Source organism: Mesocricetus auratus, unplaced genomic scaffold, assembly GCF_017639785.1.
Source record: "Mesocricetus auratus isolate SY011 unplaced genomic scaffold, BCM_Maur_2.0 Super-Scaffold_100676, whole genome shotgun sequence".
Classification (NCBI taxonomy): domain Eukaryota; kingdom Metazoa; phylum Chordata; class Mammalia; order Rodentia; family Cricetidae; genus Mesocricetus; species Mesocricetus auratus.
Window position 1 is genome coordinate 478538 of NW_024429266.1, and position 26987 is coordinate 505524.

The window sequence follows — 26987 nt, forward strand, 5'->3', positions numbered from 1 at the left end:
ATCTACCCTGAGGACAGAGTGGTATTCCCTTTCTGGGAGTGGCCAGCCTGACAAGCTGGGTTGGAAGCAGGCTATGCCTCTTCTTTTCATCTTCTTACTTGCTGTTTTACTTGGCTCCTAGCCTAACGTTCCCAGACTCTCTGACTGACTTCCATTAGACACTGAGGGTCTGGGAGCAAGTTGTATTCATGTTCATGACATCTGCTAACTTACTGCTGCAGTTGGGGTAGCTTTCTAGGGAAGAGCTGGCCTTCTCTTGATGGGGCACCTGGGCAATTAACAGCAGGACTGGAATTCTGTTTCCAAGTTTCCCCCTGGGACCGGCCAAGCCGTAGATCCATTAAGAGTACATCAACATTGACTTGTTAGGAAGTGGCACTAATGACTCAACACTTCTTACTAGTACTATTTCTTAATTACATTTAGTTAATTGACAGAGAGAGAGAGGGGGAGAGAGAGAGAGAGAGAGAGAGAGAGAGAGAGAGAGAGAGGAGAGAGAGAGGAGAAATATCTGATATCTGAGTGCTAGATTGGATGATTCTAGCTTTGTACAGGCAGAATTGGAAAACTGGTTCTACTCTCACATGGTACCAGGGATATAACAGGTACCACATCTTTGGGAAAAAGTGGGAGGATAGAGGGGAGACATAAGATTACACTGTCCATAGTGTATTATAAAGTGAAATTATAGAAATGATCCTTCCCATCATGTCCTCTGAAGTTTGGATATGGCTTGAGTGTGTCCCACAAAACCCACAAGCTGAAAAGTATTGTGGAGCCTTTAAGGGACAGATAGTGGTATCTAATTAGATCATTGAAGGTACTGCCTTGTACTGGTTAAAGAGCAAGCCTAGTTCCTTCCCCTTCTCTCTGACTTCTGGTCTTATCAAGTGATCTCCCCTTCTCAAGCACGTTCATGTCATCAAAGACACCTATGATGCTGTGACACAGATATGTGGCCCCTACTAGGAATTGGGCCATGCTACTTTGACTTGGGCCCACAGACACCTTCACTTTATAAGTTTCCTAGTCTTAGATATTTTGTTATAGTAGCAGGAAACAGATATACTTTCTTGACCCATTACTGATTATCAAATTTCTACTCAGTAGTAATCATGTTTAGGGGGATACTCATAAACACTTGGCTGCACCCATCTCCTTCAGAAAGATCTTGTTCTACTGTCAAGCATACCTATGCTGCTATAAAGTACATTATTTGTAGAAGAACATGAAAATTGATTTATGTGTCAGATGTGTTCCAAAACTGAGAAAATAAATTCAAATTATAATGAAGTTATTTGAAAAAATAATTTAGAAAATTATTAATGTATGCTTCAATAAACACTTTAAGCAGCAAAAGAGACATTTCATATCTAATAACCTAACTAGGGTTACTTCATCTATTAGAGCAGTGGTTCTCAACAGTCCTAATGCAGTGATCCTTTCTTACAGTTCCTCATGCTGTGATGACCCCCAACCATAACGGTTTTTTTCATTGCTACTTCATAACTGTAATTTTGCTACTGTTATGAATCATAATATAAATATCTGTGTTTTCTGATGGTCTTAGGTGACCCCTGTGAAAGGGTCATTCAACACCAAAGGGGTCACAACTTACAGGTTGTGAGAACCACTGTATCCAAATATCATTTCTGTTCTCCCAAAACAATCATAGAAATCATACATAGTTAAATGAAAAGAGAAACAACAAGCCAAACTTCACCACATAATTGACAAAAAGGTATTTTTCATTCATGCTATAAATATAATATAAACTGAGTAAAAAACACCACAGAAAAATTACCAAAACCCCAAGATTATTCATTCCTAAGGACTTGACAGCACAAGAACTGCCCAAGACATAGGAAAAGAATAATATTGAAAAGTATAGGGAAAACACTGATCAAAGGTATCAAAGAAGACATTTCATTCTGCTGACTCAGCAATAATAAAAATACATTTATTTCCAATCTCATTTTTAAAAGTCACAAGCCCAAGACCTTGCTAAGTTTTGCTAAGAACTCTGTCTTGGAAGATTTCCTTTCAAAGTTCCTGAGGAGTTAAGAGATCAGGCCCCTAGGAAACTTGGTAGAGACAGGACTAGTCCAGAACCTGGGACTCTCAGCTCACACCATTTTCTTCATCCTAATAACCACACACCTCTACATACCCAGTAATGGGATTATGGGGAGTGAGGGCTGGAATGACCATATGGAGTCCTCATGGTAGGCGTGTGGCCTTTGATGCTGAATAGGGAGATTCTTCCTTTTTTTTTTTTTAATCTCCACTGATCTCACACTTTACTGTGTGAGATACACTGAGATTAAGTGATTTGTCCAAGGCAACTCAGCTATAAAATTGTGAGATGGCACCCAAGGACTTGGGGTTCAGGATATCTCATTAGTTGATTCACAACCTTTAGTTAACAAAGGGGTAAGCTAAGGTTGTGGGATAACTTGAAAAGTAATGGCAAACACTGGGAGAGAAGTCAGGCTGCCTGACTTTTTTCTTACGGATTGTCCTCCTAGCACACAATACACTGTGTCCTTCAGGAGGCCAGGCTGAGTGTCAATGCTCTGCTCCATGGCCTCAGACAGATGGGCCTCATGAGCTGCTCTTGGCCCTCAGCCCTGGATTACCCCTGCTGAAGTCACCTCACTGCTACTTCTGAGTGATTTACAGCTTCCCAGGTGACAGGCTTCCAAGCTCCACTGCAAATCCCTCTTAGACTCAGCCACTGGATTGGGCCACTCCAGTTGGTAGGGGGAACTCCTAATATCTCACTTGACCAGATTCAGCCCCATGGCATTAAACGCAAAGGCTTCCAATTTCAGCTCCCCATGACTGCCTGCTACTCAGTCTGTCTGGTTCTCACTGTAGCAAGAACAGGACATCTGACACAAAAGACTGGAGGAAGGAAGGAACATTTATAAATGAGATATTTGAGGATTTAATGTGGCTAGGGCTGATGCTTTCAGATATAGACACAGAGATCATTATGTACTGTGAAGACTACTCAACAACCTTATTTCTGACCCAACCTCTCAGCCACCTGGGCAGTGCTAGGAATGTGACCCGGGACTTGGGCATGCCAGACAAGCTCTGTGTCCACTGAACTACATCCTCTTCTGCCTACATTTTATCACATTTTCAAAAAGCATCTTATTTGAGAAAAAGACATGCTACCATTTTTTTTTTTGCCCTGGCAGCTTCCCAGTCACCATATGCTGTCATTGGTCATTGCTATTTATGCTATTTGTATGTCAATAGGCTCAGAGAATCCAAGTGAAGGTTCTTGCCCAGAGTGATCTGCTTGGTCCTTAGGCATATGGAATATCTGAAAATATTACCAAAGCATGGTCTCTCCATCCTGTGTGGCCACCTTTTCACCTGGCTCCCTTGTTGCCAACTCTCTGTCCTCCATCCCGCTGTCTGTAGGTAGTTCTACAGAAGCATCTTGGTGTTGGCCAAATGGCTACAAGGTGTTATTTGTTGGGTAGGAGGATTTGATGACTTGTGACTGTTTTTAAAATGTAGTGCTTGGATTAGAAAGGTAAGCATCTACTTTCTCATTTAAAAATAACTTGATGGGGGAATGGCTCAATCAGTAAGTGCTTGCCATATGAACACGGCCCAATGGACCTCCAGAACCCATGTAAACAAAAGAAAAGCACACCTAGTAGAGGGGATCCTAGACAAGCTAAACCCTGGGGCTTACCAGCCAGTCAGCCTACTTATTTGTTGAGTTTTAGGCTAGTGAAAGGCATTGTTTTAAGTGGATGGTGCCTGAAGATTGACACCTGAGGTTGGTCTCTAGCCTCTACACACATAACACATGCATATACGCATGCATCTCCTCTAACAAATACAAAGAAGTTTCTGCCTTAAAAAACAAAGACTAGGAGGAAAATGCAGAGCGCCCATAGAAATCTATCCGGTGATACAGATCTCTGGGAACACTTGTCCCTCATTAGATTGTAACCAATTTAAGGGTAACAACCAAGCCTCATTTGTTCTGATATTTTCCCAGTACTTTGTTCCCAATAATTATCTGTCTAGTAACACTTTTCCAAGAACCACTGGCTATTTTCTTGTGCTAATAGGCCAATGTTTTTTTTTCTAGGACTACCTTACCACTCTGGGTTGGCAAATTTCCCTCAATTCTAGTAAATTCTCAATTGGATCTGTTTTTGCCTCAATTGCAGGGGCCACATGAATAAAGGTAGAAAAGGCAGGTGGGCTTAAGAGGATCTGGATGTAATTTGCATGCAATTAGCATATGATTTGTGTCATCTGTTCTCAAGAAGTAATTTTCAAGTTAGAGCTGCATCACTGCTTTCCTTAATGCCACCATGCACCGATCCCCTTTTCTTCATTCCCGCTCATCCCCTTATCTGTCATCACTTGCTCCAGATTCTTGATTGTTGAAAGGAGCACACAGAACTCTGGGAAGAGTGAAGCTGACCAAGGACATTGGTGTCTTTCAGGAACATTCAAGAAAGACACAGGAGATACCTAATGAAGGGGTGAATCTCCCACCTCAGCTGTCTTCCCTGTCAGCCAGCTTCCTCAGTTCTGAGACAACCATGGCTGCCTCAGATCCATGGTGATCTCCTGATCAACTGGATAGAATAGCCAGCCATTGCTAAGCACACCACCTAGTTTCCTTCCTCTGAGGGTCTGGTAAACCCCTCTGTTCACACACATGTAGAGAAAACATAAACTGAAGAATAATTCCTTCCCTGGGTCTAGGAAGATAGAACTTGCTCAGTTGCTACTTAGCAAAGGATCGAGGTTTCTCTTGTGGAGTTTTCAACCTTAGCAGGTAGTTTCAGCTTTCCAGAACTGACCAGCTCCATCCTGCATCCAATCTCAGACTCAGGACAAGATTTGATGTCCTTCTAGGACTCCATCTCAGTCCTGTCTCCTAGGAGCCAGCCCAGCCTGAAGGCCTAGATTATTTACACCTCTTTGGCTCCCATGAGCAGCCAACTCTGTGGGCCCAGGAGCAGTAAATCTAACTCCTAATCACACCATGCTGTGGTGCTCAGTCTAGCTTTTTCTTGCAGGGCTTTTCATCACTCACCCAGACAGGGGCTGTGTCCTAGAGAGAGGCCTCCGGGAAGAGGCTGACCCTGCAGCTTCCTTCTATCTCTCTACAGATGCCACAGGGATCTGCCTTTCTCAGAACCCCAGCACAGCAAGCTCAGCGTCTCTCTTGTGGGACAGGACAACCTCTGACCAAAGGTGATAGGTAGGTTATCAGAGGTTTCTTAGAGTTTGGAAAGGGGAGATGTGTGTCAGCACTTACCTGTCTCTCAGACATGACATACAGGTAGAACTGATTGATAGAGAAGGCCATGTCCCGGAGGATGGGGCTCCCATCTTTGAAAACAGAGATCATCTCATACTGGACCCCACCATGGGGGGGACCATCCGCTCGAATCTGCAAGAAAAACAAATTGCCCTTAGTATTGATACTCAGCCTTCCCAGGGACCATCTGCTTCTACTTGGAGGGACAGCTTTCAAAAGACAGTTGCTGCCCCTCCAGGTCATTGCTTTGGAAAGAAGTGCTACTTATGTTAAACTCTTAATCCATTCACAATCACTCAGTATGCAGGGCCTGAGAGCTCCTGCTCTCTCTCCCCTTCTACCCTATTTCCTCCTCTCTTCCTTTCTGCCCCCACCCCAGATCCCTTTCCTCCTATCTCTCACTTATTTGGAACCAGGGTTACACTGTGTAACCCAGTCTGTGCTCTGATCCTCCACCTTCAACTTTTCCACTTTTTGGATTACAGGCATGTATTGCGATGCATCACCATGCCCACTTTTGGTCTGGAATTCCTAATGGTGGTTGATTTGTGTTTGAATGCACATTAAAGATTCCGACTGTCCTTATGCAGTTGTTCTTGTGTGCATTTACATACATTTACAGAATTTGTATGCAAGTGAGTGTGTGTATGCGTACTTACCATAGATTGGAGAGTCAATGTCTGTATAGAGTACCCTTGTGTTAGGTTGACATGGGGGAGAAGGATTATGCAGACCATCAGAAACCTTGTTGTCATCACTGGGAGACTGAAAATTTCAGAACTCAGAAATCTTTCTGCCCCTAGATGCCAGTTGTCTGTATTTGTAAGTTACATAGGTTGTAGGGAGATGAAGTATGCTTTTTTTTCTTTTGCCTCACCCCCAGGGCAGTAAACAAAAAGGACCCGAATATCATTTACCTAAGTCTCTGTCCAGGCTACATAATTGAGCTTATCTGGTGAGTTTAAAGAAAATGTGAATTTCAGAACTGGACCCATGAATCAGAATCTTTGAGTGTATATGGTCCAGGCAGTATCACCTGGGTTAGAAGCTCCCTAGGCAAAGGCACAGCCAAGGTTGAGAAGTAGCAAGGTAACCTAATGCTCTTAATTTGGCCACACTCAGAATTGTTTGGAGGGGATGGGGTGTGTCTGACTGAGCCAGACCACAGCCTCCATTTTGGTAGGAGATTCCCAGTGACGCTGAGGCTGCTTGTACAGAAGGTGGAGAAAGACCTGGCTTAGCCCTACAAGTGTTCAGGGAAAGATTTCACATAAAGAGTGTTGGCAAGGAACCCTTAGTGTGAATGGGCTCCACCCACAGTCCCATCCTGTATCTGCAGCTTGGCATTCACTGGCTAGCCCTACTCCAGCTTCCCGGTCTCATTCTACCTACATACCTTCTGACTAAAGGCTTGCCTCCCCTGGGAAGGCCCCTGTCCTATGATAACTAATTACATATGCTGGTGCCTTTTCCCCCCCTATTAGACATGTATCCTAAGATTATAATCAATTGATTTGCTCACTGTATATGTATTAGCTAACATGTATTGACTTACTATTTGGATTGTTCTTTAATTGCTTCCAATATGTGTAGAGTCATTAACATTGTGAAGGTGGATATGTGTTTTCTCCTTTCCCTGTATCCCTCTGAGGACTTGCATGAGACTGGAACACAGATGGTGACAGACACAGGGGAATTCTTGAGAAACACCCTTTGAAAGGATAGATAACTCTGGGTTTTTTAGTGAGATCAAAAGATATTTTCTCTTTAAGACAGGTAGAATAGCCGTGTCCTCTACACCCTTTCCATTCTCTTCTTGTTTAACTGTCTCTTCTTTCTGCCTCTGAGAGTTTCTAAGGGTGGCTCACCATGATGTAGTTATCTCAAAGGCTGCCTACCTTGGGCCCGATAACTGCAGTAACATGGAAAGACAGTGAGCAGAGGAGAATTCTGCTCTGCCTGGCTGGGTAGGGAGGGTCAAGAGCAGAATTTACTGCAGAGTTGAAGGAGTGGGGTGCGACCTACCATCCCCACCTCTGCACTTCCTGAGAGCGGCACAATGAAGGGGCCTAAGATTGTTTATGGCATGTAACTGTTGGGATGAGCTGGAAGTAAGTGACTATTGAGGCCAGGTGCCCAATGGCCTGAGGCCCTATACCTGGTTCTCAAGGACAGGAACTGAGTTAGGGCCTAGCCTGGGATACTGTGCTCCCACTGCTTTGGCAGGTGACCTGTGAGCTCTGACTTGAAATTGCTGGGGTTAGCTCACTGGAACTAAGAGTACTCTTTTAGCCATTGCTATCCATGGTCTCTCCCCTGTGGGCTGACTCCACCATCACCCTCTTTGTATCTCTTTAGTAGTCACTCTTCATTAAAGACAGTTGATTTGTCAACTCTTACCAAAGCATTTCCTTCCAGAGGTGGGGTGAGGATAAGCATTTATTTTCATATGACCGAGGAAAGCTCTGAATCAGCCATGATGTTACAGGATTGAAATATACACTTTCTAACCTGGATATGTAGCAGAATGAAAAACTAATCACTAGTCTCCACATAGTATCACCCCCAACAATTTACAGGATCCTCTTTACTATTCAAATTAGATTTATCATTTGGATCAGCAGGCTTAAGTTTACAAAAGCCCTCACCCCCCAAAAAAATATATATATATATATCAGCTTTAAGTTATACAAGTTGTTGGGCTTGAGGAAAGACATGATGGTTATATGACTTCCTGTTGACATGGCCCAATTTTGCCTCCATGACATAGGGTACTCTGACTTTGGCTCTTGTGTGAGTCAGCACAGTGCCATATCCAATGGGAAACTTCTCTACCTTCATACAAATTCTTCTCTCAAAGAGAGCTGTCTCCCCAAGGCGCTGGTTCCACTCAGGAGCTGCAGAAGCAGTCCCTTCCCTTAGACTAGGCCTGGAATATCCTGCCCTAGGAAGCTTGTATGCCTTTATCAGCTTGAGCAGCAATCTTGCCCACTCATCTGGGATTGTCTAAGGGTCCGAGAGCAATGTCTGAACACAGTGTCAGAAGAAGGAAGAATCAATGTAACAGGTCAGGTCCTGCCTCTGTGGTCCCTGGGACCAGGTAGCACCATGCAAACCTGGGGCTGCATCAAGAGCATGCTGCATCACACGTGCAGTTATGTTCCATGATGGCTAGTCCCCGACATTTCCACTGTACCGGAGACCTGGTGAGATGCTTTGAAAATTTTCCTGTCTGCTACCGCAATCATTTAATGAACCAGAGATACCAGCCAGAATCAAGTCTACATAACTCTCAAGTACAAAAGCAAAAGCCAAACTAGAACAGAAGATTGTGAGGAATCACCTGAACTGAGCTGTATTTGATTCTGTCCAAATCCTAGAAGGAAAGGTATTGATCAAGAAATCAGCACTTCCTTAAATACGCCTTTCCTCCGTTATTGGTCACAAGCTTAGGTAACCCTCTAAGAAACTCAAAGAAAGCCAGAGAAAATGGTGATGGACTAGAAGGCCAGAGACTAGAAGGAGGGAAAGGGGGGCAGGTCTGTTGGAGGCAGGAGGTTAGCCAGCAGCAGATACCTTTCTCCATGAAGATGTCACACACTAAGTGGGAAGAGTGTGGGTCTGGGACTTGGGTAATTAATTCCCTTCTGGTTTATGATAAGGCATGGTATATTTTTAGGGGAGTCACCTCTCTGAGACTTAGTGAAAAATTTCTGTAAGCAACAAGAATAAGCAATCTGCCCACTCAGTATCTGACCCAGAGAATCACAATCTTAACTACCCCCAAGAGGTTCAAAGCTCTGGGCCTTGACCGTTGAGGGATGCATACATTTAATACAGAGGCTTCTCAGCAGCAAGCAGGGGAACTCTCACCTACAGAGTTGCCCTCCATCACTACCAGGCAAAAGATGGCTAATGGCAGGAAACTGCTGGGGTATACCAGGACCAAAGTGGGATTTTAATATTTATTTATGTTTTATGTATATGAATTTTTTTGCTTGCATGTATGTCTGTGTATCCCATTCTTGCAGTGCTCAAAAAGGCTAGAAGAGGATGTTAGATCCCCAGGAATTGGAGTTATAGGTGGTATATGACCTGCCATGTGGATACTTAGAAAAGATCCTCTATCCTCTGCAAGAGCAGTCAGTGCTCTTAGCTGCTTGAGCCATCTCTCCAGCCACCAAAGTGGGATATTGAAAGCCAAGCAATTTGGTCTATTCTGTGGTTTCCCACAAGGTGTCATCTTTCTTTAGTATTGTATTCCCAGGGCCAGGTTTGAATGGCAAAAAGGATACACTACTTATCTAATCCAATCAGAGTAGACCCTATAAGAAGTTCTTGACATCTCATCAGTGGAAAAGCTGAGATGGGAAAGAAAAGGGAAGAAATATGGAAAGGTATGCCAGGCTACCAGAGCATGTTTTCTAGCAGTACAACATCTCTCCTGGGAGAGCTTGACCTTAGTGGCCGTGGAAACATTACCATGATGTGTTGCTTGCTCAAGGTACAGAAATCATACAATTTAAGACTCAGTTTACTACAGCAAGAGACAAAATGTGCCTAAATTCATGCAAGAACACTGAGGGGTGCTTTGGTAAGAATCCCTGCTATAGAGATACCTAATAGCCCCAAGAGACTAGGCTATCCTTTTCAGTATTTGCTTCATATTTAGGTGTAACCCTGCCTGAAGGCAGGACAACATACTTGGCATATTTCAGATTGGTTGTTATTGACCTGATTTATTAATAGCTCCCACTTGTGTAGCTCTTAAAATGTGCCAGTTACTGTTTAAAACATAATAAAAGTAATTTATCCTCACAGGTTCCTCTGTTGTCAATCCTAGATTAATTCCCATTTTATAGATGATAAATCTGAGTCTAGGAAAGTTGTGTGACCTCATGTTCACACAGGTAAGGGAATTTGTGGAGATGGAGCCCCACCCTAGGCCAGGGTGGGCTTCTCACATGAGAGGGTCAAGAGGACAAGCCTAGCTGAGCAGAGTAGATAGAAGACCTGGAGTCCGAGTGCCCCCTACCTTCTCATCTTTCATGCCTCCTCCAGTCACTATAGGGCTGTTACCTATTTTCTAAGGGACAAAATAACTCAGAATATAATTGCAGGGATTTACTTGGGAACTAAAATTCAGTTTAACAGAGCTGGCTTTGGGGCAAGAGTGACTCGGGTAGGACCCAGGGGAAATTCAGTGTCTGTTCTTGGAGGGCAAGGGGCAGGGAAGAAAAGACTTTAACACTATAATTTCTTTCCTTTAAATCACAGCTGTGTCTGGACAGAAATGAATGACAACCCCTTTCCCTGAACATCCCATTCAGATCAACACACACAGCCGACTGGCTTACCTATGGCTCCTCAACTCCTATGTATCAGTTTCTTTTCTAGTTAACCCTATTACAGAGCCTGTCCGTGAGGTTTACCAGTCTGTTAGTAGCAAAAACAATGGTCATGATGGCTTTAGAGAGCTATTGGTCAGCAGTAGGATTGGAGAGCATCTTGGGCATCTAGGGAAGAAAACAGGCTTGACAGACATTGCTGGGACCTCAGATTCTGGTGACGGCAGAGTCTAATCCCAACTTTTGCATCAACTGGTGTGTGGCTTACAGCAAGTCATTTTATTTGTTCACATAATAGTTTCTGTAGCTGCCAGATGAGAGTGGCTATTCTCTCTCAGCACAAAAAAAATATTGCGGTAATGAAAAGAGTTATTAGCTAAGACTTCCAGTACTATCCCCCCTATTTATTTATTACATGCCTACTATGAGCCAGACTGCAGTAGGGAGCAGAGGAAACTGATAAATGATAATGCATTTCTTCCGAGAGTTCAGGATGGGAACAGGAAAACCCAAGTCATCTTCACAAACTCAATAGTTAGCTTCAAGAGGGGTGGTTTCTACAAAGATGGCCGTATTTGGGAAGGGGTGGCCCATCTGCCTTGAGGGAGGCTCTGAGGAGAGGCTTCCTGGAGGAGATGAAGCCTAAGCAAAGATTTAGGGTGGAAACTGCATTTGTGGGAAATATGCAGTGTGCTACAAACCTGAAGGTAGCATCGCTGGGGTTAACCATAGATCTTTTGAAAATCTGGTTTCTAGGACCTTAGCACTTAGGAGAGGAAGGGAGTTCAGATGCAAAGAGATGAGACTCCATAGTAACTTGAGTAGACTCACAGCATCTTCTGTCCTAATGGTATTACTGGGTGGCTCTGGCTCAGAACTATAGGCTTGTATGATACATGTGTGTGTGTGTAGTGTGGTATATCTGTAACTGGATGTGAGTATGCACAGGTGGCATATAGACAGTTGATATGTAGCATGGTGCACATATGTATCTCTGTGTGATATGTGTCATATATTTATATGTGTGTAGTATGGTATAATTGGTGTGGTCTACCTGTATTTTATGTGTCTTCCTATCTTTGTGTTGTGTGTCTCTTTCTGATGTATATATGCGTGTGGTGTATATGTGTTTGGTGTGTGACACGTGCATATTATAATGTGTATATAATGGTGTCTGTGTGTGTATGTGTGGTATGTCATATGCATACTTTATATGTGGTATATATGCCTCTCCATGTGTCTAGTGTTGTATATCCATGTGTCATGTTGTGTGTAATGTGTGGTATGTGTGTTTGGTGTATCATATATGTTTTGTGTGTACCTGACAGGTGGTGTTTGTGTGCTTATGTGTGCCACACATGCACATTCTGATCTTTACAGAGGTGGGTGGGGTGTCTGGTGCTGTTCTCACTGAACTATGGTGAGTTAATGAGCGCACATCTGCAGCTGTGCATTTAGCGTTGTGAGAGAGAATTCAAGCTGAAGTTTATTTTTGTAGGACTCCATGACCCAAATTATTTATAGATTGAAGTCTTTGGTAATTCAGTCTCTGAGATCTTCTTCCCTCCCTCCTACACATACAGTTATATGCGTGTGTGTGTGTGTGTGTGTGTGTGTGTGTGTGCGCACACGCACACACACACACACACACAGAGGGACGGGGTGACCACAGCACTCAGAGCACCTTGAAGGTCTCAGTTCTGTCCTCAGAGCTCTAGAAAAGTAACAAAGTGTGTGAAGTTACAGCTCAGTGGACCAAGGTGCCCTGAAGGATAGTTAGGTGACTGGCCCCAAATTTTCTGATAATTGGTGGGGGATTCAGCAGCCTGTGGGGTTACACTGAGCCAAGGGAAAGGATAAATGGGAGATGGGGGCAAGAATCCCTTTTTTTCTATTAAAAAGGAAGCAACTATGATATGCTGAGCTAAGATGCCTGCTGTACTATAAGCATGTTCCCAGCACTGGTTCCTATAGAGTTGTTGATCAATCAAGGCTTTTTAGGGTGGAGACTGTCGTTTTCTGATATAATTATTCCTATTTCTGTTATAAATTTTCGGAGATACTCAATGGAGAACAGGAGGTATAGCAGAGGTATTCATAGGGTTAGAGGCATCTGGATTTGGGGGCTGGGGGTCACGCTATGATGGGCTTCTCCCTAGGATGCAGAGGAGAATTCTTCAGATTCTGGCATCTTGGAACACTCTGAGTAATACATGCCAGTATTAACAGCCTGGCATGTAAGGCAGAAGACAATAAACATTTACTGGGCAGTATGATGAGTGAGGTAAATATGCAGTTTAGATTGGAGAAAGTGGCTGGGGGTGAGTGGAACCCTAGAGAGCAGGGTTTTGGTCTAAATGGGGTCTTCTCTGCTCCTTCTATGCCAAGGGAGGATGCCCAAGAAGTCACTGATACTTGCCACTTCTAGGGTGAGATGTGGGCTCTGTTCTCACCATTCTGTGGTTTAACTCAGATCCTGCTTCCTAGAAACACTGAGGTTCCCATCCTGGGGCCTTGCCCTTGACTACTCATTGGGAGAGTGACGTTAAGACCTGGAAGCAAAAATAATCTGTATCCTTGGTTCTAGCTTCTTAAACGGGTTTGAACTACAAAGACCAGAAAGAAATCTAAGTCCAACTGAGGGGCTACTCTAAGGTTCCAGTCTTGTACCTTATACAACAGACTAGAACCCTAGGTTTGGGCAGGTCTGAGGAGCCAGAAACAAGAGAAACTGTCAGGCAAAGGAAGCAGTAAGAGTGTTCTGGGAAACATTAAGATAAACACAGCAAGAGTCAGCTGAAGCATTAGGCAGCCACAGATGAAATCACATTATGCAGAGGCAAAGCTATAATTCACACAGTGCACAGAATTGGGAGGGGTGAGGAGGGAGGGAGGGGGAATTAATAAAGAGTAATGAGGAACTTCTGCCAAGACCAAGGAGTCTTTGTTTACCCAAAGCTCATGCAAGAATCTCCATTCGCAGTACCACACACAGGTTCTTTTCCTGGGGATGCTCAAGCAGTTTGATCAAGGAGTAACTCTGGGGCCATGTGGAGGGCAGGGAAGCCTTCCTCAACAGGTGCTGGGATGGGTGGATAGCAGGGTTAGAAGTAGGCATGTCGACGAAGACTGGCTTCCTTTCCCCAAAGGAGGTAGGACAAAGAAGCCAGCATTTTCACATTCGTATGCTTTGGAATAGCCTTTTCTCCTTATTCATTAATTTAAAACCATTTATTTGTATCTTATTCTATTTCATTCACAGTGTAAAAGGTTGGGTGTGTGTGAACACAAATAATCTCCAAGACCCCATGAGGTAGGGCCTCTCCCATTTTACAGGAAAGAAATGTTAATGTGTAAAGCTGAGGGCAGCTGGGAAGTGCCAGAGCAGAACCGAAAGTTGGTTGGGCCTGGTTCTGGAACTCGCTTCCACTCTGCTCATCTGTGGGGCTTAGGGAGCTGCCTTCACTTGGACTAGAAACTATATCTACACAGTACAGTGCCAGGACCTCTGGAAAACTGTTTCAGGGAAGGATTCGCTGACCCCTGCACGGCGGCAAGAAGGCTATCTGCAGTTTTGAAAAAGAGCAAAGGGTAGGGAACTTAAAGAGGGTTATTACCCTCTAAAATTAACTCATTCTTCTCCATAGTCTGTGATTGCCCTGCCTTGAATAATCTGGAATAGTAATCTGCTCTCTTTAACAGAGGGTGGCTTTTGAGCTGCAGGGTGGAAGTCTGGGGCTTCGAGCACCTTGACCTGGCCCAGGACCTGTGTCTGGGTGCAGAGTGATTACCTGATGTTTTAAGAGAATTCTTAAGACAATATACATGGAGTGTGTATACCATGGTGCAGAAAACGTGCTGTGACCAAGAGAAATGGAGAGTATATTCACACGCTGTATGTCTCTTCTCTTTGCTAACTACTGGGTCTGGGTTTTTACTGCCTCTTATCTCTGCAGCTGCAATAACCTGAGAAGTCTCCTTGCCTCCAGCATATTCATTCTCTAATCTATTCTACCCAACACTGCCAGATTAATCTTCTTAAAACACGCATTTGATCCTGCCTTTTCTGTATGCAAAAGTCCTTAAATTTCAGATGTTTGTAATTTTCTTCCTCTTGCTTATCTCAGTCTCATAATTTTTAAAAAATGGTGAGTGTACATCATTTTTTGGGATATTGAAAGAAATCACACACACATAGACACACACACACACACCCCACCAGCACCACCACCACCACCACCACCACCGCCACCACCCCTTAATGTCCCTATTGATAGGAAAGTCTTCCCGGTTGGTCACTGGAGTCTAGCTAACATGGTCTTCTACCCCTTTCCAATTGCATCCCCAGCTTTTTTGTCCTTGTATCTTTGTTTTACCATTTGTTCTACCTTCAGAATGCCAATCTTCCTTGGTGATCTAGCCCAAAGGCCACCACCTCTTGCACCAACAGCCTTCTAGCACACAGCTGCCGTCCTGTCTCCTGGTGAAGTTACCTGTATGAGTGCAGGCAGCTGTCTTTTCTCAGGTCAAGAACCTAGAGAACATACTAGGCTGTATGCATCTCTGGCCTTTCCAGGCTTGGTACTGCTGTGTGCCCCACCAGCTCCTGTACTGCTTATTAGAGGAAGGCCTGGGTCCATCTGCTGAGACTGGCAGTGGTGGACCCAAGTTCCCGAGGAGAAGGAATGAACTGCTAGGGCCTCTACAGGGTCTGTGCTGGGGACCAGAACATTGAGGCAACTGGACCCACCAAAGGATGGCAGCATTCCGACCGACTCTTTTCACTTCCTGAAAAGGAGTAAGTGAAGAGGTGGCTCTAGTCCTTCACCCACAACGAAAGCAGCCGAGCAGACCTGCCCACTTGCAATCTGTACCTTAGAAAGAGCTGGCTTTTGTGCCAAGCACTACAGCATCCCCCTCCGCCCCTCCCATGCCTCCACTCCCCCTGCACTTGCTTCTCTTAAAAGAGCTCTGTACCTCTCCTGGGGCTGCGATCATTAACTGAACAGCACTTTGCCTCTTGGTGCCTTTGACAGTTTGGCAGTGATCTGGGAAGTTACCAGAGAAGCTGCAGAGAAGCAGGAGAGGGAGGCCGGGGTGTGTTCAGTGCACCAGTGTGTGCTGATTCCTGGTTCTGTACGTGGCCACTCTGGCTCAGGGCATACTGAGAGAAGTGGGTGTCACATGGATTTTCATCTCAGTCACTTTGTCCTTCAGGGTGCTGACACATAACTGCTCCAGACAGAGATTCTTCTAAGAGAGGTGAGAATAAACACTCCTTATTTTGTCTGATATCAGAACTTCCTAGGGACAAGCATGGAAGGGGCTGTCCAGGCAGGAGAGACCTAAACTGTGACTGACTATTCAGCACCACCGAGGAGGACCTGGGCCTTTTTCTAAGGGTAAGGAAACAAATAGATCAACAGGAGGTCACAGATACCTATCAAGTTATAATTTAAACAGATTCAGTGTCAGGTGTTTGTGTGTCGGGGGGTGAGTTCTGGCTCCCAAGAACCCATCTATGATAAAGCATCTCCAGAAATGGCCCTGGTAAGTCCTAACCATGAGGAAGGAGATGGCTCAGAAAAGGAAGGGGGGTCCCCAGCTTCTCAGTGAGCTCTACACCTCCTTGCTTTTCTCATGGCTCCTCTGTTAGTGCTGAGCTGTTATGGGTTGGGCACCAGGCTCCTTCTACTATCCCTCACTTTACCACCAAACCCATGTCACACATGAAAAACCTGGGGCCCCGACAGGGGAGGCAAATGGCCACAAGTCACAACCAGCCAGTCCTAGCAAGCACCTGAATTTGAGGCAGTTTATTAGTCTCCCTAACAAACGCTCACCTTTGTCTTTTGTGTGATGTTAACATCTTACTCTTTCATTTGAGCCTTATTCTGCTGCCATCTGAGTCTTAGTCTAAATGCCAACATAAATTATAAATTTCCAGAGGTAGAAGTTGAATGCATATAGTTCATTTTATTCAACTTTCAGCAGCGTGCCAAGCTCAACAGGGTGCTTTAAAAATTGCATTCTATCTTTGATCAACTTAGAGCTTGGGAAAGCCACAAACTTGGACTACAAGATCTTTTTCCTTTTATTTTTAAATTTTTATTAATTTTTTATTAATTTGTAATTTTATTTTTTAAGTACATTGGTGTTTTGTCTGTTGGATCCTAGAACTGGAGCTACTAACAATTATGAGCTACTATGCAGGTACTGGGAATTTAACCTGGGTCCCCTGGAAGAGCAGCCAGTGCTCTAAACATTGAACTGTCTTTCCAACCCTGAACTACAAAATCTTAACAAGCAAGTTCATTTTCTTTATGATCTCATATGCTTTCATTGTTTGTACTCCACAAGAGTACCTCCTTGAATGTTAGTTGTCGCACACAGTTTCATAGCCTTGGCATTTGATGAGGGGTTAATATTAAAAATTGACATTTTAAAAGAAGAAGACTCTGACTTTGATGCTAAACTGTTGACCTGGATTCTGTACAAGGACTCACGTGATCATAAGTTATACATAGAGTGTAAAGTCTGGGAACAGTCTTTTCTGCAAAAATGGGAATGAGTCCTTCCATCAAAGAGAAGAGCTTTTTGGCTGCTGGGAATCTCAGATCAAATCTAACCTTAGTCCTGAGCCTCTTTTAAGCTTATAGTGTATTCTCCTCTCTCTATTTGTGGAGGAAGGGGCATGGATGTTTTAATTCCAAGTTATTGTTACGTTGTCTAACATTTTCTTATAAATTACCTTAATTCCTTTTTAAAAAGGGGGTCTTGAAAATGTGCAAATAATAACATCTTCCTTTTGTGCTGTATCACCTATGGTGTTGCTTTGGCTAAGTCTGGGTCTCTGTACTGGACATGTGTACTTGGACCCCTTGTAGCCAGCACTCACCCACTGAGTGAGGACCTGGGATGATTTAAATGTCAGCAGGTGGCTGAAAGAGGTAGGAGAGAATTCTCCACACACTGACAAAAGTCTCAAGAATGACTATGAACAGCCTTTATTGCGTAATAAAGGTTTTAACAGTAAAAGTTCTAGATGCATTTGTAAAGTAAAAGAATAATGAATAAATGAATGAATCACTGAATAAATGAATTTATGAGCCAAGAGAGTCTCCTCATAGAGAGGACTAAGGCTACAGGGCAGAAAACCCTATCTTTGAGCCACAGAGGACACCCAGCGTAGATCATTGAGGGCTGAGCTATCACCTTGGTTTTTTTTTTTTTTTTGGCACAGCCAGGTCCCCATCCCCTGCATCTTGTGCTGTAAAAACTAGATCAGTGTACAAGGCATCAGAGGAGAGCACGTGGGGGAGAAACAGAGAGGAAGGAGGTAAGCCGGGTGCAGCTTCTGCTGCCCTTGTTGACTTCACTCCAGAAGGGAAAGTGACCAGAGTGCTAGGCTGAAAATCTATGGGTGTAACAGTGTCTACAAACCAGTCCTGTTTCACTGGTCACCTCCTTCGTTTCTTACTTGTTTCTTTCTCTCCTCCGTCCCCAATCCTTCCCCTCTCAGCTCTGGAGGCTCTGTTTGCTCTGCTTTTGTTTTTCTGTGTAGTTCTCTGTCTGTCTGTCTGTCTGTCTGTCTGTCTGTCTGTCTGTCACTATCTCTCTGCCTCTTCTGTTCCCCACCTCCACCCCATACTCACATCCTTTGATTGCTGTACCCACATCTGTCTGGAGCATCAGCATCAGCCATGGCCAAGAGGAAGCAGCCTCAGAGCTCAGGGCATCCCCACCACCCACACTGACTTCTTCAACCTAGACTTTCCTTCTAATTCCATTGGCTTTTCTGACATCAGGTGGGCTAATTATTCCCTGTAATTAAAAGGGATAACTCCCCTTCCTAATCTCAGATAATTAGCTTTCTGATTGCCTGTGCCGGGCAGGAAACTTAGTGTTTGGAGAGGGATTTGGGGCAGACAGATTAGACAAACACTATTCAGGAAGCAGTACTCTCTGAAAACACTGTTCCCAACGAGTTTGTTGTTAAAGAGATTTGGGATGGGCAAAAGGGCCTGGCTTCCTCTAGGTGGTCTGAGGTGCCTCTCACCTCATGGGGTTTTCCAATAAGAGGGTAGCTTGGCTTGGCTTTTAGAATTCTCCCCAAAATGACAGACCTTGAGCTCAGTTTCTAGTTTCCTAGCCACTCTACGATGTTCCCCAAGAGCAATTCCTCCCTGTTCTCTGCTGGAAGTGGGTACTCAAAAGTTAACAAACTATGTCAGTTAACAGTAAAATGATCATGGTTCCTTACATCCCAAGACATGGGGAGATTCAAAACAAAGTAGGGACATCTCTGCTTAGAAGCTTTAGTTATGATACCTGGAGCTAACATGATTCTCCCAGGTAAAGCTGCTCTGGTCCCCTGTAACAGGCCTGGTGTTCTAGCTGCCCTCGCTGAGGTGTGTTTTGGTCATGGCATTTTTTTCTCTCATCTAATTTTCCTTCCAGGGTCCCTGTGTTCATCCTGAGAGGAAAGACAACTTCTCACAATGGAAAACAGTCCTGGAAGGTCAGAAAACAAGTCATGGCATAACCAGTTGCCAGGCTTGGAACAAATGGTCCTCCCTGACCTTCATGTAATATCTTGTCCTCTAATTCTTAGCTCCCTCTGTCTCAAGAGTTTGGGATTTCAGATGTTGGGGTGACAGGCAATGGAAGAAATTCAGACTGCCAGCACCTAAGGGCTAATTGACTTCTATGGGCTCTGAAAGCCTGCTGCTAATATACTGGCTAGCTATCCAGGCTATTGGCTGTCATGGAGCTGACATTCAATGACCCTAAATAACTAGGCATGGCTTGGAGTCTGTTGCCATTCCTCTTCCCCCTGCCCTATTCAAAGCCTTCAGATCATGTCACAAAGGAAGGGGCAGGTACTGAAGCAGGGGCAGTGCATGGGGACCTGTGCTCTCAAAGCAAGGAGGGCAGGGGGCAGTGCATGTGGGCCTGTGCTCTCAAAGCAAGGAGGCAGCAGTCAGGGCTGAGAGTTGGCACCTGGAGGATTTATCCAGCTTGATGGCTGAGGTTCCTGGCCCTGTTCCTCCACTGCAACTCCACCAATAGATCAGGGTATGGGGGAGGGAACCTGATCATGGATGGATTCCAGATGGGCTATCAAGTTTGCCCACAGACTGTGAGACTCTTCTGGTCTCTGCATCCCCGCCCCCCCCCAGCTCTGATTCGGCTGCCCAGCAAAGGCCTGCAGTGGAATGCCAGTGAAACCCAACCCACCACTCCCTGGTCTCTGGCTGCTTCCACCCTTCTCCTACTTGGGACAGCACATGCATTTCTTCTGTCCCTTCTCTTCTTCAGTAACACAAACCTCCCAGAAGCAGAAAGGGATGAGGCTAAGAATTTGGCTGGTAGCTGGGCCTCCTCTCTGGTGCTCTGACTCATAACTCCCTGGAATGAAATAACAGTATAAGGCTGTGGGTTCAAGTTGGGGACATTTGGAAAGCCAGCAGGTAGTGGCAGAAACTCCTCATGTGCCTTTGATTGTCTGATCCATCTAGTTGGTAGTAAGCCAGGCATGGGACAGAAGATAGGACAGATACAGGAAGTGGTAGAACAAGGAACAGGTGACTCCTAGTACCCAACAACTCCATGCCCCAAGGTGTCCTTTTCATTCACAGTGTGGATAGCTATACCGCGGCTTAGGTGGTTTAAAGTAGACCTGGGCTTGGTCTGTTGTACCTTGCCTCAGACACAATGAAGACCTGCTGTGTCTTGGGGACAGTGCATGCTCTGCAGGGATAGCAGCAAAGAAAACGTGGATCATGCCATATTGGCTGGTGCTGTAGGCCTGTTCACATGAGTGATACATTGACTCTCAAAGAAGACCTAGTAGGCCTTGAGATGTGATAGGTTTTGGCATGTCCCAATCCACTCACTACTGTTTAGATAAAATCACATTTATTTTTGCCTTGTAGAGAGACTGATTAATGATTCCAAATTGTGTGACGGGTCACTACAAAGTATCATGATATGTATAATATTTCTCAGTTTCCCCTTATGTCGTCAAAGTCCTGCTCTGCATTTGAATTAGGAACTTCTAGATCCTTGCATCATACTTTCCTTTACTGAGAACTAGTGCCCCTAGGCTCTCGGGTATGCTCTGGCAGGCTTGAGGTACCCTGCTAGGATTGATTAGCCGGGCTGAAATTTGCATTTTATTTCAGAATTTCAGTTTGGGATCTATGGCAAAGAGCAACAGGGCTCCTGCTTCAATGGCAAAAGCCCCTGAGGCCAGGCATTTGAACTAACCATAGAGACCTTTCTCCCTTTCTCTCTACTTCTTCACCTTTCTCTCACCAGCAGGCTGGCTAGCTGCAGCAAAGGGCTCTCTGAACACTGTTGCAGAAGGGAAGCTTTCTTCTTCTTCTTCCTTTTCTTCAAAGAAGATACAAAGCTCCTTCCAGCCTCTCTGGAGAATCCGTGAGGGAACAGTCTGCTTTAAAATGCCATTAAAACATCTCTCAAATTAAAAACAGTCCTGGAATGTACAACTTCATGAGAGAACAGCTCAATGATATATGAAAGTGCTCTCTGACTACCTACGGGTGTGGAGGGTGTGGGCAAGCGTCAAACACTCTCCCAGGGCTGGGTCCCCAGCCCTGTCCAGTGATGCATGGTTGGATATGCATTTATTTATTCAGTCTCCATAAGCCTCAGTTTCACCCCATTAATTTTAGAAAGGCAAAAGATTGTTTTTCCCTCCTACCTTAATTTTGGTGTGCTTCAGCAAGAACTGGGTCCAATATTCTCGGAGACACTGGCCTTGCCATCTTCTGACTTACCTCCCCTGCCCTTCCTCTTCCTACACTCATGGTGCTATTTTAAGTTGAGGCTTCCAGCCAAAATCTGTACTTTATTAATTACACGTCAACTACCCTGTGCAATGTTTAATGCGCTTTCCAGATTGCATCAAGTCTGCAGTGAAAGCAGGCGCCTGACTGCAGCCTGGGTGCCTGGCAGGCTGAGTGGTGGGCACACTGGAGTGCACCAAGGCTTGTTCTCTCATCTACTTGCTCTGAACTCTGTGTTCCAGGTCAAGCCCATTTAAGACTGCACAGCACTCTGATGGGCAGGTAGGGAAACTTGTGCCTTTAGGAAATGCCAAAGGGCTCAGGACAGCTGAGCCTAACCAATGCAGAGGGTACACAGTGGGACTGACTGGGAAGTGACCAGGAGACACTCTAAGGAAGGCTGGAGACATGACACTGATCATTTGCTCTGCAAAGAGGTGATGAAAATAGGCTTTGTGTTGAGCAGCAAAGATGGGTGGGGAGCTCCTCGTGCTATATTCCTGATGGCTTGGTTTCTACCTTTGTGACTTGAGTACATTGTTCAGCTTCTTCTTGGCCTCAAGTTTATCATCTATAAAATAAACACTGACTCCTCATGAACTCTTAGAAACTTCCCCATCTTATCTTCTTTCTTGGAAGGATGTCTTGGGAGATACAAAGATGGTTTCTTGCTGACTTCCTGGCCTGAAGGAAACTATGACCCAGCAGGGAAGGCAGAGTGTAACAAGGAATAATTAACAGCAAGTAAGCACCACCCCACATACTTACCTGGAGGAAAACATTAAAACCCCTAGCATCCCTGTGAGGTAGGTAGCTACTGCTGTTGAGATGTAGAGAGAGAAGACAATCACAGAAAAGTTAATTTACTTGTTCAAAGTCATACTCCAAGTACGTGGACAGAGCAATATTTAGTAGAACCTCTGGTATTCCTCCAAAGTCTATGACACTCAACACTACACATTTTAGGAAAAAGAAAAAGAAAGAAAGAACATATAAGACTCTGATATACAAGGATAGCTCTTCTCAGCATTGTAACTAACTAGAAGAAATGTAGGATTCTGTCAGCAACAGTAACTGTTCTAAGTGGGCCAATCTGTAAAGGTTCACTGAGAGAGGTGGGATCTGAGTTAAGGCTGGTAGGATAGGGGCTTTCTTAGGCAGAGGTCAGGAGACTTGCATGATCCAGGGCTTGGGAAGGCAGACTTGTGGATGGAGAAGAAAACCCAACAAAGAAAAGGGAGACCATCAAAGCCAGAAAGGTACTGAACATGGCGGAGGTAGTATGGAAAAGGCTAGTGGTGGGGTTTCCAGCAGATCCTAGGACCTTGCTCAGGAGTGCAGCTGCACCCTGAAAGCCGCAGGAGCCTCACAATGGTTTTTAAACCATGGAAGCTAACTTGTAGGAGCCAATACAAGGTCAGGACCAGATCAGGAAAAGCTCAACTTGAGGTAGGCCGAGAGGTAGGAGAGGTAGTAGGAGGTGGAGTGGGGTGGGGTGGCTAGCAGAAGGCGGACAGGATCTGGTGATGATCTGACTGTGGGCAATGAGGGTGAGTCACAGGAGTGAAGTCTAAGGCTTCTGATGAGAGGTGTGGGCAGAAAGCCCAAGAGGCCTGAGGTGGAGGTTTTAAGCTACGCACATTAGAGTCACAGAGCTGTGCCAGCTGAGATGTCACCTCCCCAGGAAGCCTTCAGCTCTCACTCTGCTAGAGGGACTTTGTGACTCTTTCCAATGCTGGCCTCCACTGCAATGGAATCCTCCACCCCCATATCCTGTGAGCTTTTCACCCAGTGTCACCCAGTGTCTAGCACATTTTTACATCTATGCCCAATAAACGCCACTTAGACGAACAGCTGCACTCAGCCTCTGCTGTGTCCTTCTGTCACCCTTGGCTCTTGGTGTCCTGACTTCTTATCAACCACCTCCCAGGGGGCTTGCACCTCCCCACAGAATACAGGAAGACAGATGCATTCATATGTTCACCTGTCCACTCTTCTCAAGCTTATGGGTTCTGACACTTCTATACATTGCTGCTGGGTGGCAATAACGAACAGTTTAGTATGGAAATTGGCCTTATCAGGAGGAGGCTGATTATATGTGTATTAGAGAGTACCGGGGAATAGGACAGTCAGTCTTGAAGGCTCCAGGGGGAGAGAGCTCTCTGACTTCCCTTCCCCGCAGATCTACCACATTTCTTCCTTGCTCCCCGTACTCTACCCTGCTCGATTGTTAACAGCATCCACCCTCAGAGGAGAAGAAGAAAAGCAGTCCTGTCCTTGCCCCCAGACTTCTTTCAGGATTGGGAGGTGTTCCTTGTCCCCACCCCAATCCAAAAGGGAAGAGAGAGCTGTGTTTCCTCCTCTATGGGGGAGCCGCCACCAGTGGCATCCCAGAGTGTCTTCTTTTGACAGCTGGTTCCTGACATCATGTAAGAAATATTCTTCCCAAATCCCAGAGGATCATGTAGGATAAGAAAAATTGGGAATATCTAATACTCTAAGAAACGGGATGATTTGGTTCTTTAAAACACAAGGGCAAGCATTGTGTTTTAGCCCCAGAAGGAGCATGAAAGGCCTTTCAGGGTGAAGTACACAGACTACACATGTTCAGGCAGCCTACCTGCCTGGTCCCTGATCTCTGGGCATCACATGCAGTGACTCCACCAGGAGGGAGCTACTGAGGACGCACTTAGCAGTCACCACCTGACTCTAGCGGCACTAATGGGTTCTGTTATCTCATAGGGACCCTTGTCTGCAGATCAGCAAAGCGGAAGGAGATGGCAGGTTAAAAATACTCTGTTAGCAGAGGCTTGGGTAGGGGCTGTGTTATAGGGCTGTCAGAGAGGGGGGGATTGAAGGCACTGGATCCTCAGCTTCTCTTTCACCTATAATTTGAATTTACCCAGTGATTGGCAAAGGACTGGGGGCAAGAGATTAATTCCTACCAGACAGTCATAAACTGGGTCATGTGGCCTCCCCTCCACAGCTTGTTGTTTGGTCATTAGTGTGGTGATATGCCACAATGGGGAGCTGGTTTATTTTCTATCTCATACCCCTTACTCAGGAAAGGCAGTGGGGCCTAATGGGAGGAGACATTTATATATTCCCTTCAGAAAATATTTGCATTGAAGTGTGTGTGTGTGTGTGTGTGTGTGGTGGGACAGGGGAGGGGGAGGACAGTCTTACCCATAAGACCTTACTGCAGCCTTGCAGCATGACCATGCATCGATAATTACTACCCAGGTCTGCATTTAGGGGAGCAAGGCTTTGAGAGTTTGTGACTGCCCATAGAAGAGGCAGTGGGGTCTTCCAAGGGAATCCCAGAACTTCCTGTTACAGGTCATTTTCTATGTCTCTCAACCTTGTTCTTTAACCCTTATATCAGGGAGAGCCCTATGGGTTCTCCTACTATCCCAGGGTAAGGTCTCTTTCAACTTCATTTGTCTTCATATCCCATGGATACCCAGCTGCCCTTCTTTTTCCTAGGGCTGGCCTAGGGCTGGTCCTGCTCTAAGCTGGCTATAGGATCATTTGTCTCCATTACCATGTTAAGGACCAGAGAGAGGAGGGGAAGTTCACAGCTTTCATGTCCTTGGCTCAGGACTGAGACCAGAGGAACGTGAGGCTTTGAGATGGGACTTCATACTCTCACATGTGGACCAGGTCGCCTGGGTCCCATTTGTCAAATGGAAAAAGCAAACGTTCTTCGAGTCCTAATGACAAACCCATGGGGCCAACTATTCTCCCTATTGCTGAAAAAGGTCCCCACAGACTGACTTCTTGTCACAGCTGAGAGTGCTTTTTTGTACTCAGCCTCTTCTATGGTGATCCAAAAAGAAACTCTAAAAAGGAACCCCCTTCCCACCTCCACACACCCCCAGCACACAAGAAAGAAGGTAAGGACATGCATTTTTCATGTTGAACATAGAGCATGGAAAGGAGCCAACAAGAAATAGTGAGATTTTTGAAACAGAGACACAGGAGGCCAGTAATTAGACTCTGGGATTTTTCTTCCCATTCATTTCTCTAAGGGCTTATGATCCACGTGGCTACCTAGAAAAGGGGGCATTAGCTGGGAGGACTTACTGAGCGTGGCAGGCCTCCAAAAGATGGGAAGGCATGACTATGGACCTGCTGGAACTTCTTAGGGTCTGGAAAGGTCAATTTCACTCACTACTTCAAATATGCCTGCGTGTCTCCTGAACAAGTTCGGTGGAGGCAGAATTGATTAGGATGGCCTCTGCTACAGCACCTTCTGTTGAGAGCACATGGCACAGAGGCCTATGAAGCTCAGTGACAAAGGCACATGAAGCCTTCTAGATACCTTTTTGACAAGGGTCTGGGGTTAAAGAGAGGAAAACCAACCCATGTGAAGTCATATAAGGAGGTTTGCTGAAAATACAAAAATAAGAGCTCATGCAGAGAATTAAGAATTAACCAAAGGTACATGGCTGTGGATGGAGTTGGAGGAAGGCGGGGGATGCGGCAGGCGTGGACTTTGCATCTTTTTCCCTTTTAACCCTGTGGATGCTGACCTCTGGTTTTAGTTCCTTCCCTCATGAGTCCTAGTCACACACACTGCTCCCCACACTCCAAGTCCTCAGCAGAATAGGATTCTCTATGGTGCTCCTTCAATTCTGCATAGCACCAGAGTCTGCACCTGGGGCACTGAGTGAGAGAGAGTTCCCAAAATAGAGAGGGAGCTTGGGGCTATGGTGGAATGTGTGCGCCGACTCCATGTGTTTCTAGGTCACCGGGGAGCATCAGTTAAACAAAGGAAATTCACATATAACTTCCAAGCTTCGCATCTCTGGATGCTGATTTTAACCTCCTTCTCTCACTACATCTTGTCCCAGTATTACTAATGCAGACTGTCCCAACTATTGAGAGTTTGGCAGAGCTTCTGAATGAAAAGAGCTCAGAGGGAGAGGAGAGCAAGCAGGGAGAGGAGAGTGAGGGAACTGTGCCCTTTCTCCACACCCACGCCTAGCAAAGTAAGCGCTAATACATTAATTACCTAAGTAGTTTTGAATGGACTCCATCACACCTCATTGTCTGTAGCTGCCATTCCCTGGAGGAGCTGTAATAGACTCAGTGTACACTATATAATTAAGTAGCAACACATGTGTCCCCTGACCAGTGCTGGGATGCTTGTTTACTTGTGCTAATGAGAACTGGCATGACCTTGTTGATGGGAGGCCTATCTAGGTAGGAGGAGACAAGGCATGAATCTCCAAAAGGGGAGGGGTCCACGCCCCAGCCCTCCCTTTCCTCATGGTGCCACCCCTCTTCCCCACCTGCTGCTGCTGCTGCTGCTGCTTCTGGGAGAGCACACAGGTCAGGGTACCATGGATCCACCTCCCGTGTCTCCAGGGATGAAGCTGCATGTGCAGCATGATGAGTTTGTTTCTGTTTCATACAAATGTTTGCTATTTAGCAGGCCAAAATACCAATTTCCTACTGAAGCTCCTCTTGTTCAGCCTCCCTCCGTGGACTCAGCAGATGCAAAAG

General features: G+C 45.3%; 1 protein-coding gene and 1 long non-coding RNA gene across 3 annotated transcripts in view; one reads left to right on the forward strand and one right to left on the reverse strand.

The window, feature by feature from the left end:
• Plxna2 (plexin A2) overlaps positions 1 to 26987 on the reverse strand; it is a 190122-nt gene that overhangs the window by 90628 nt on the left and 72507 nt on the right. For both annotated transcript variants that reach the window (XM_005082844.4, XM_040739013.1), the window contains exon 4: positions 5312 to 5446. In XM_005082844.4, the coding sequence (XP_005082901.1) occupies positions 5312 to 5446 (135 nt within the window). The remainder of the gene's footprint in view (positions 1 to 5311; positions 5447 to 26987) is intronic.
• Positions 15659 to 21347, forward strand: LOC121137122. Its single transcript, XR_005874349.1, has 3 exons — positions 15659 to 15924; positions 19123 to 19183; positions 20986 to 21347. It is a non-coding gene; the product is annotated as an uncharacterized LOC121137122 (long non-coding RNA).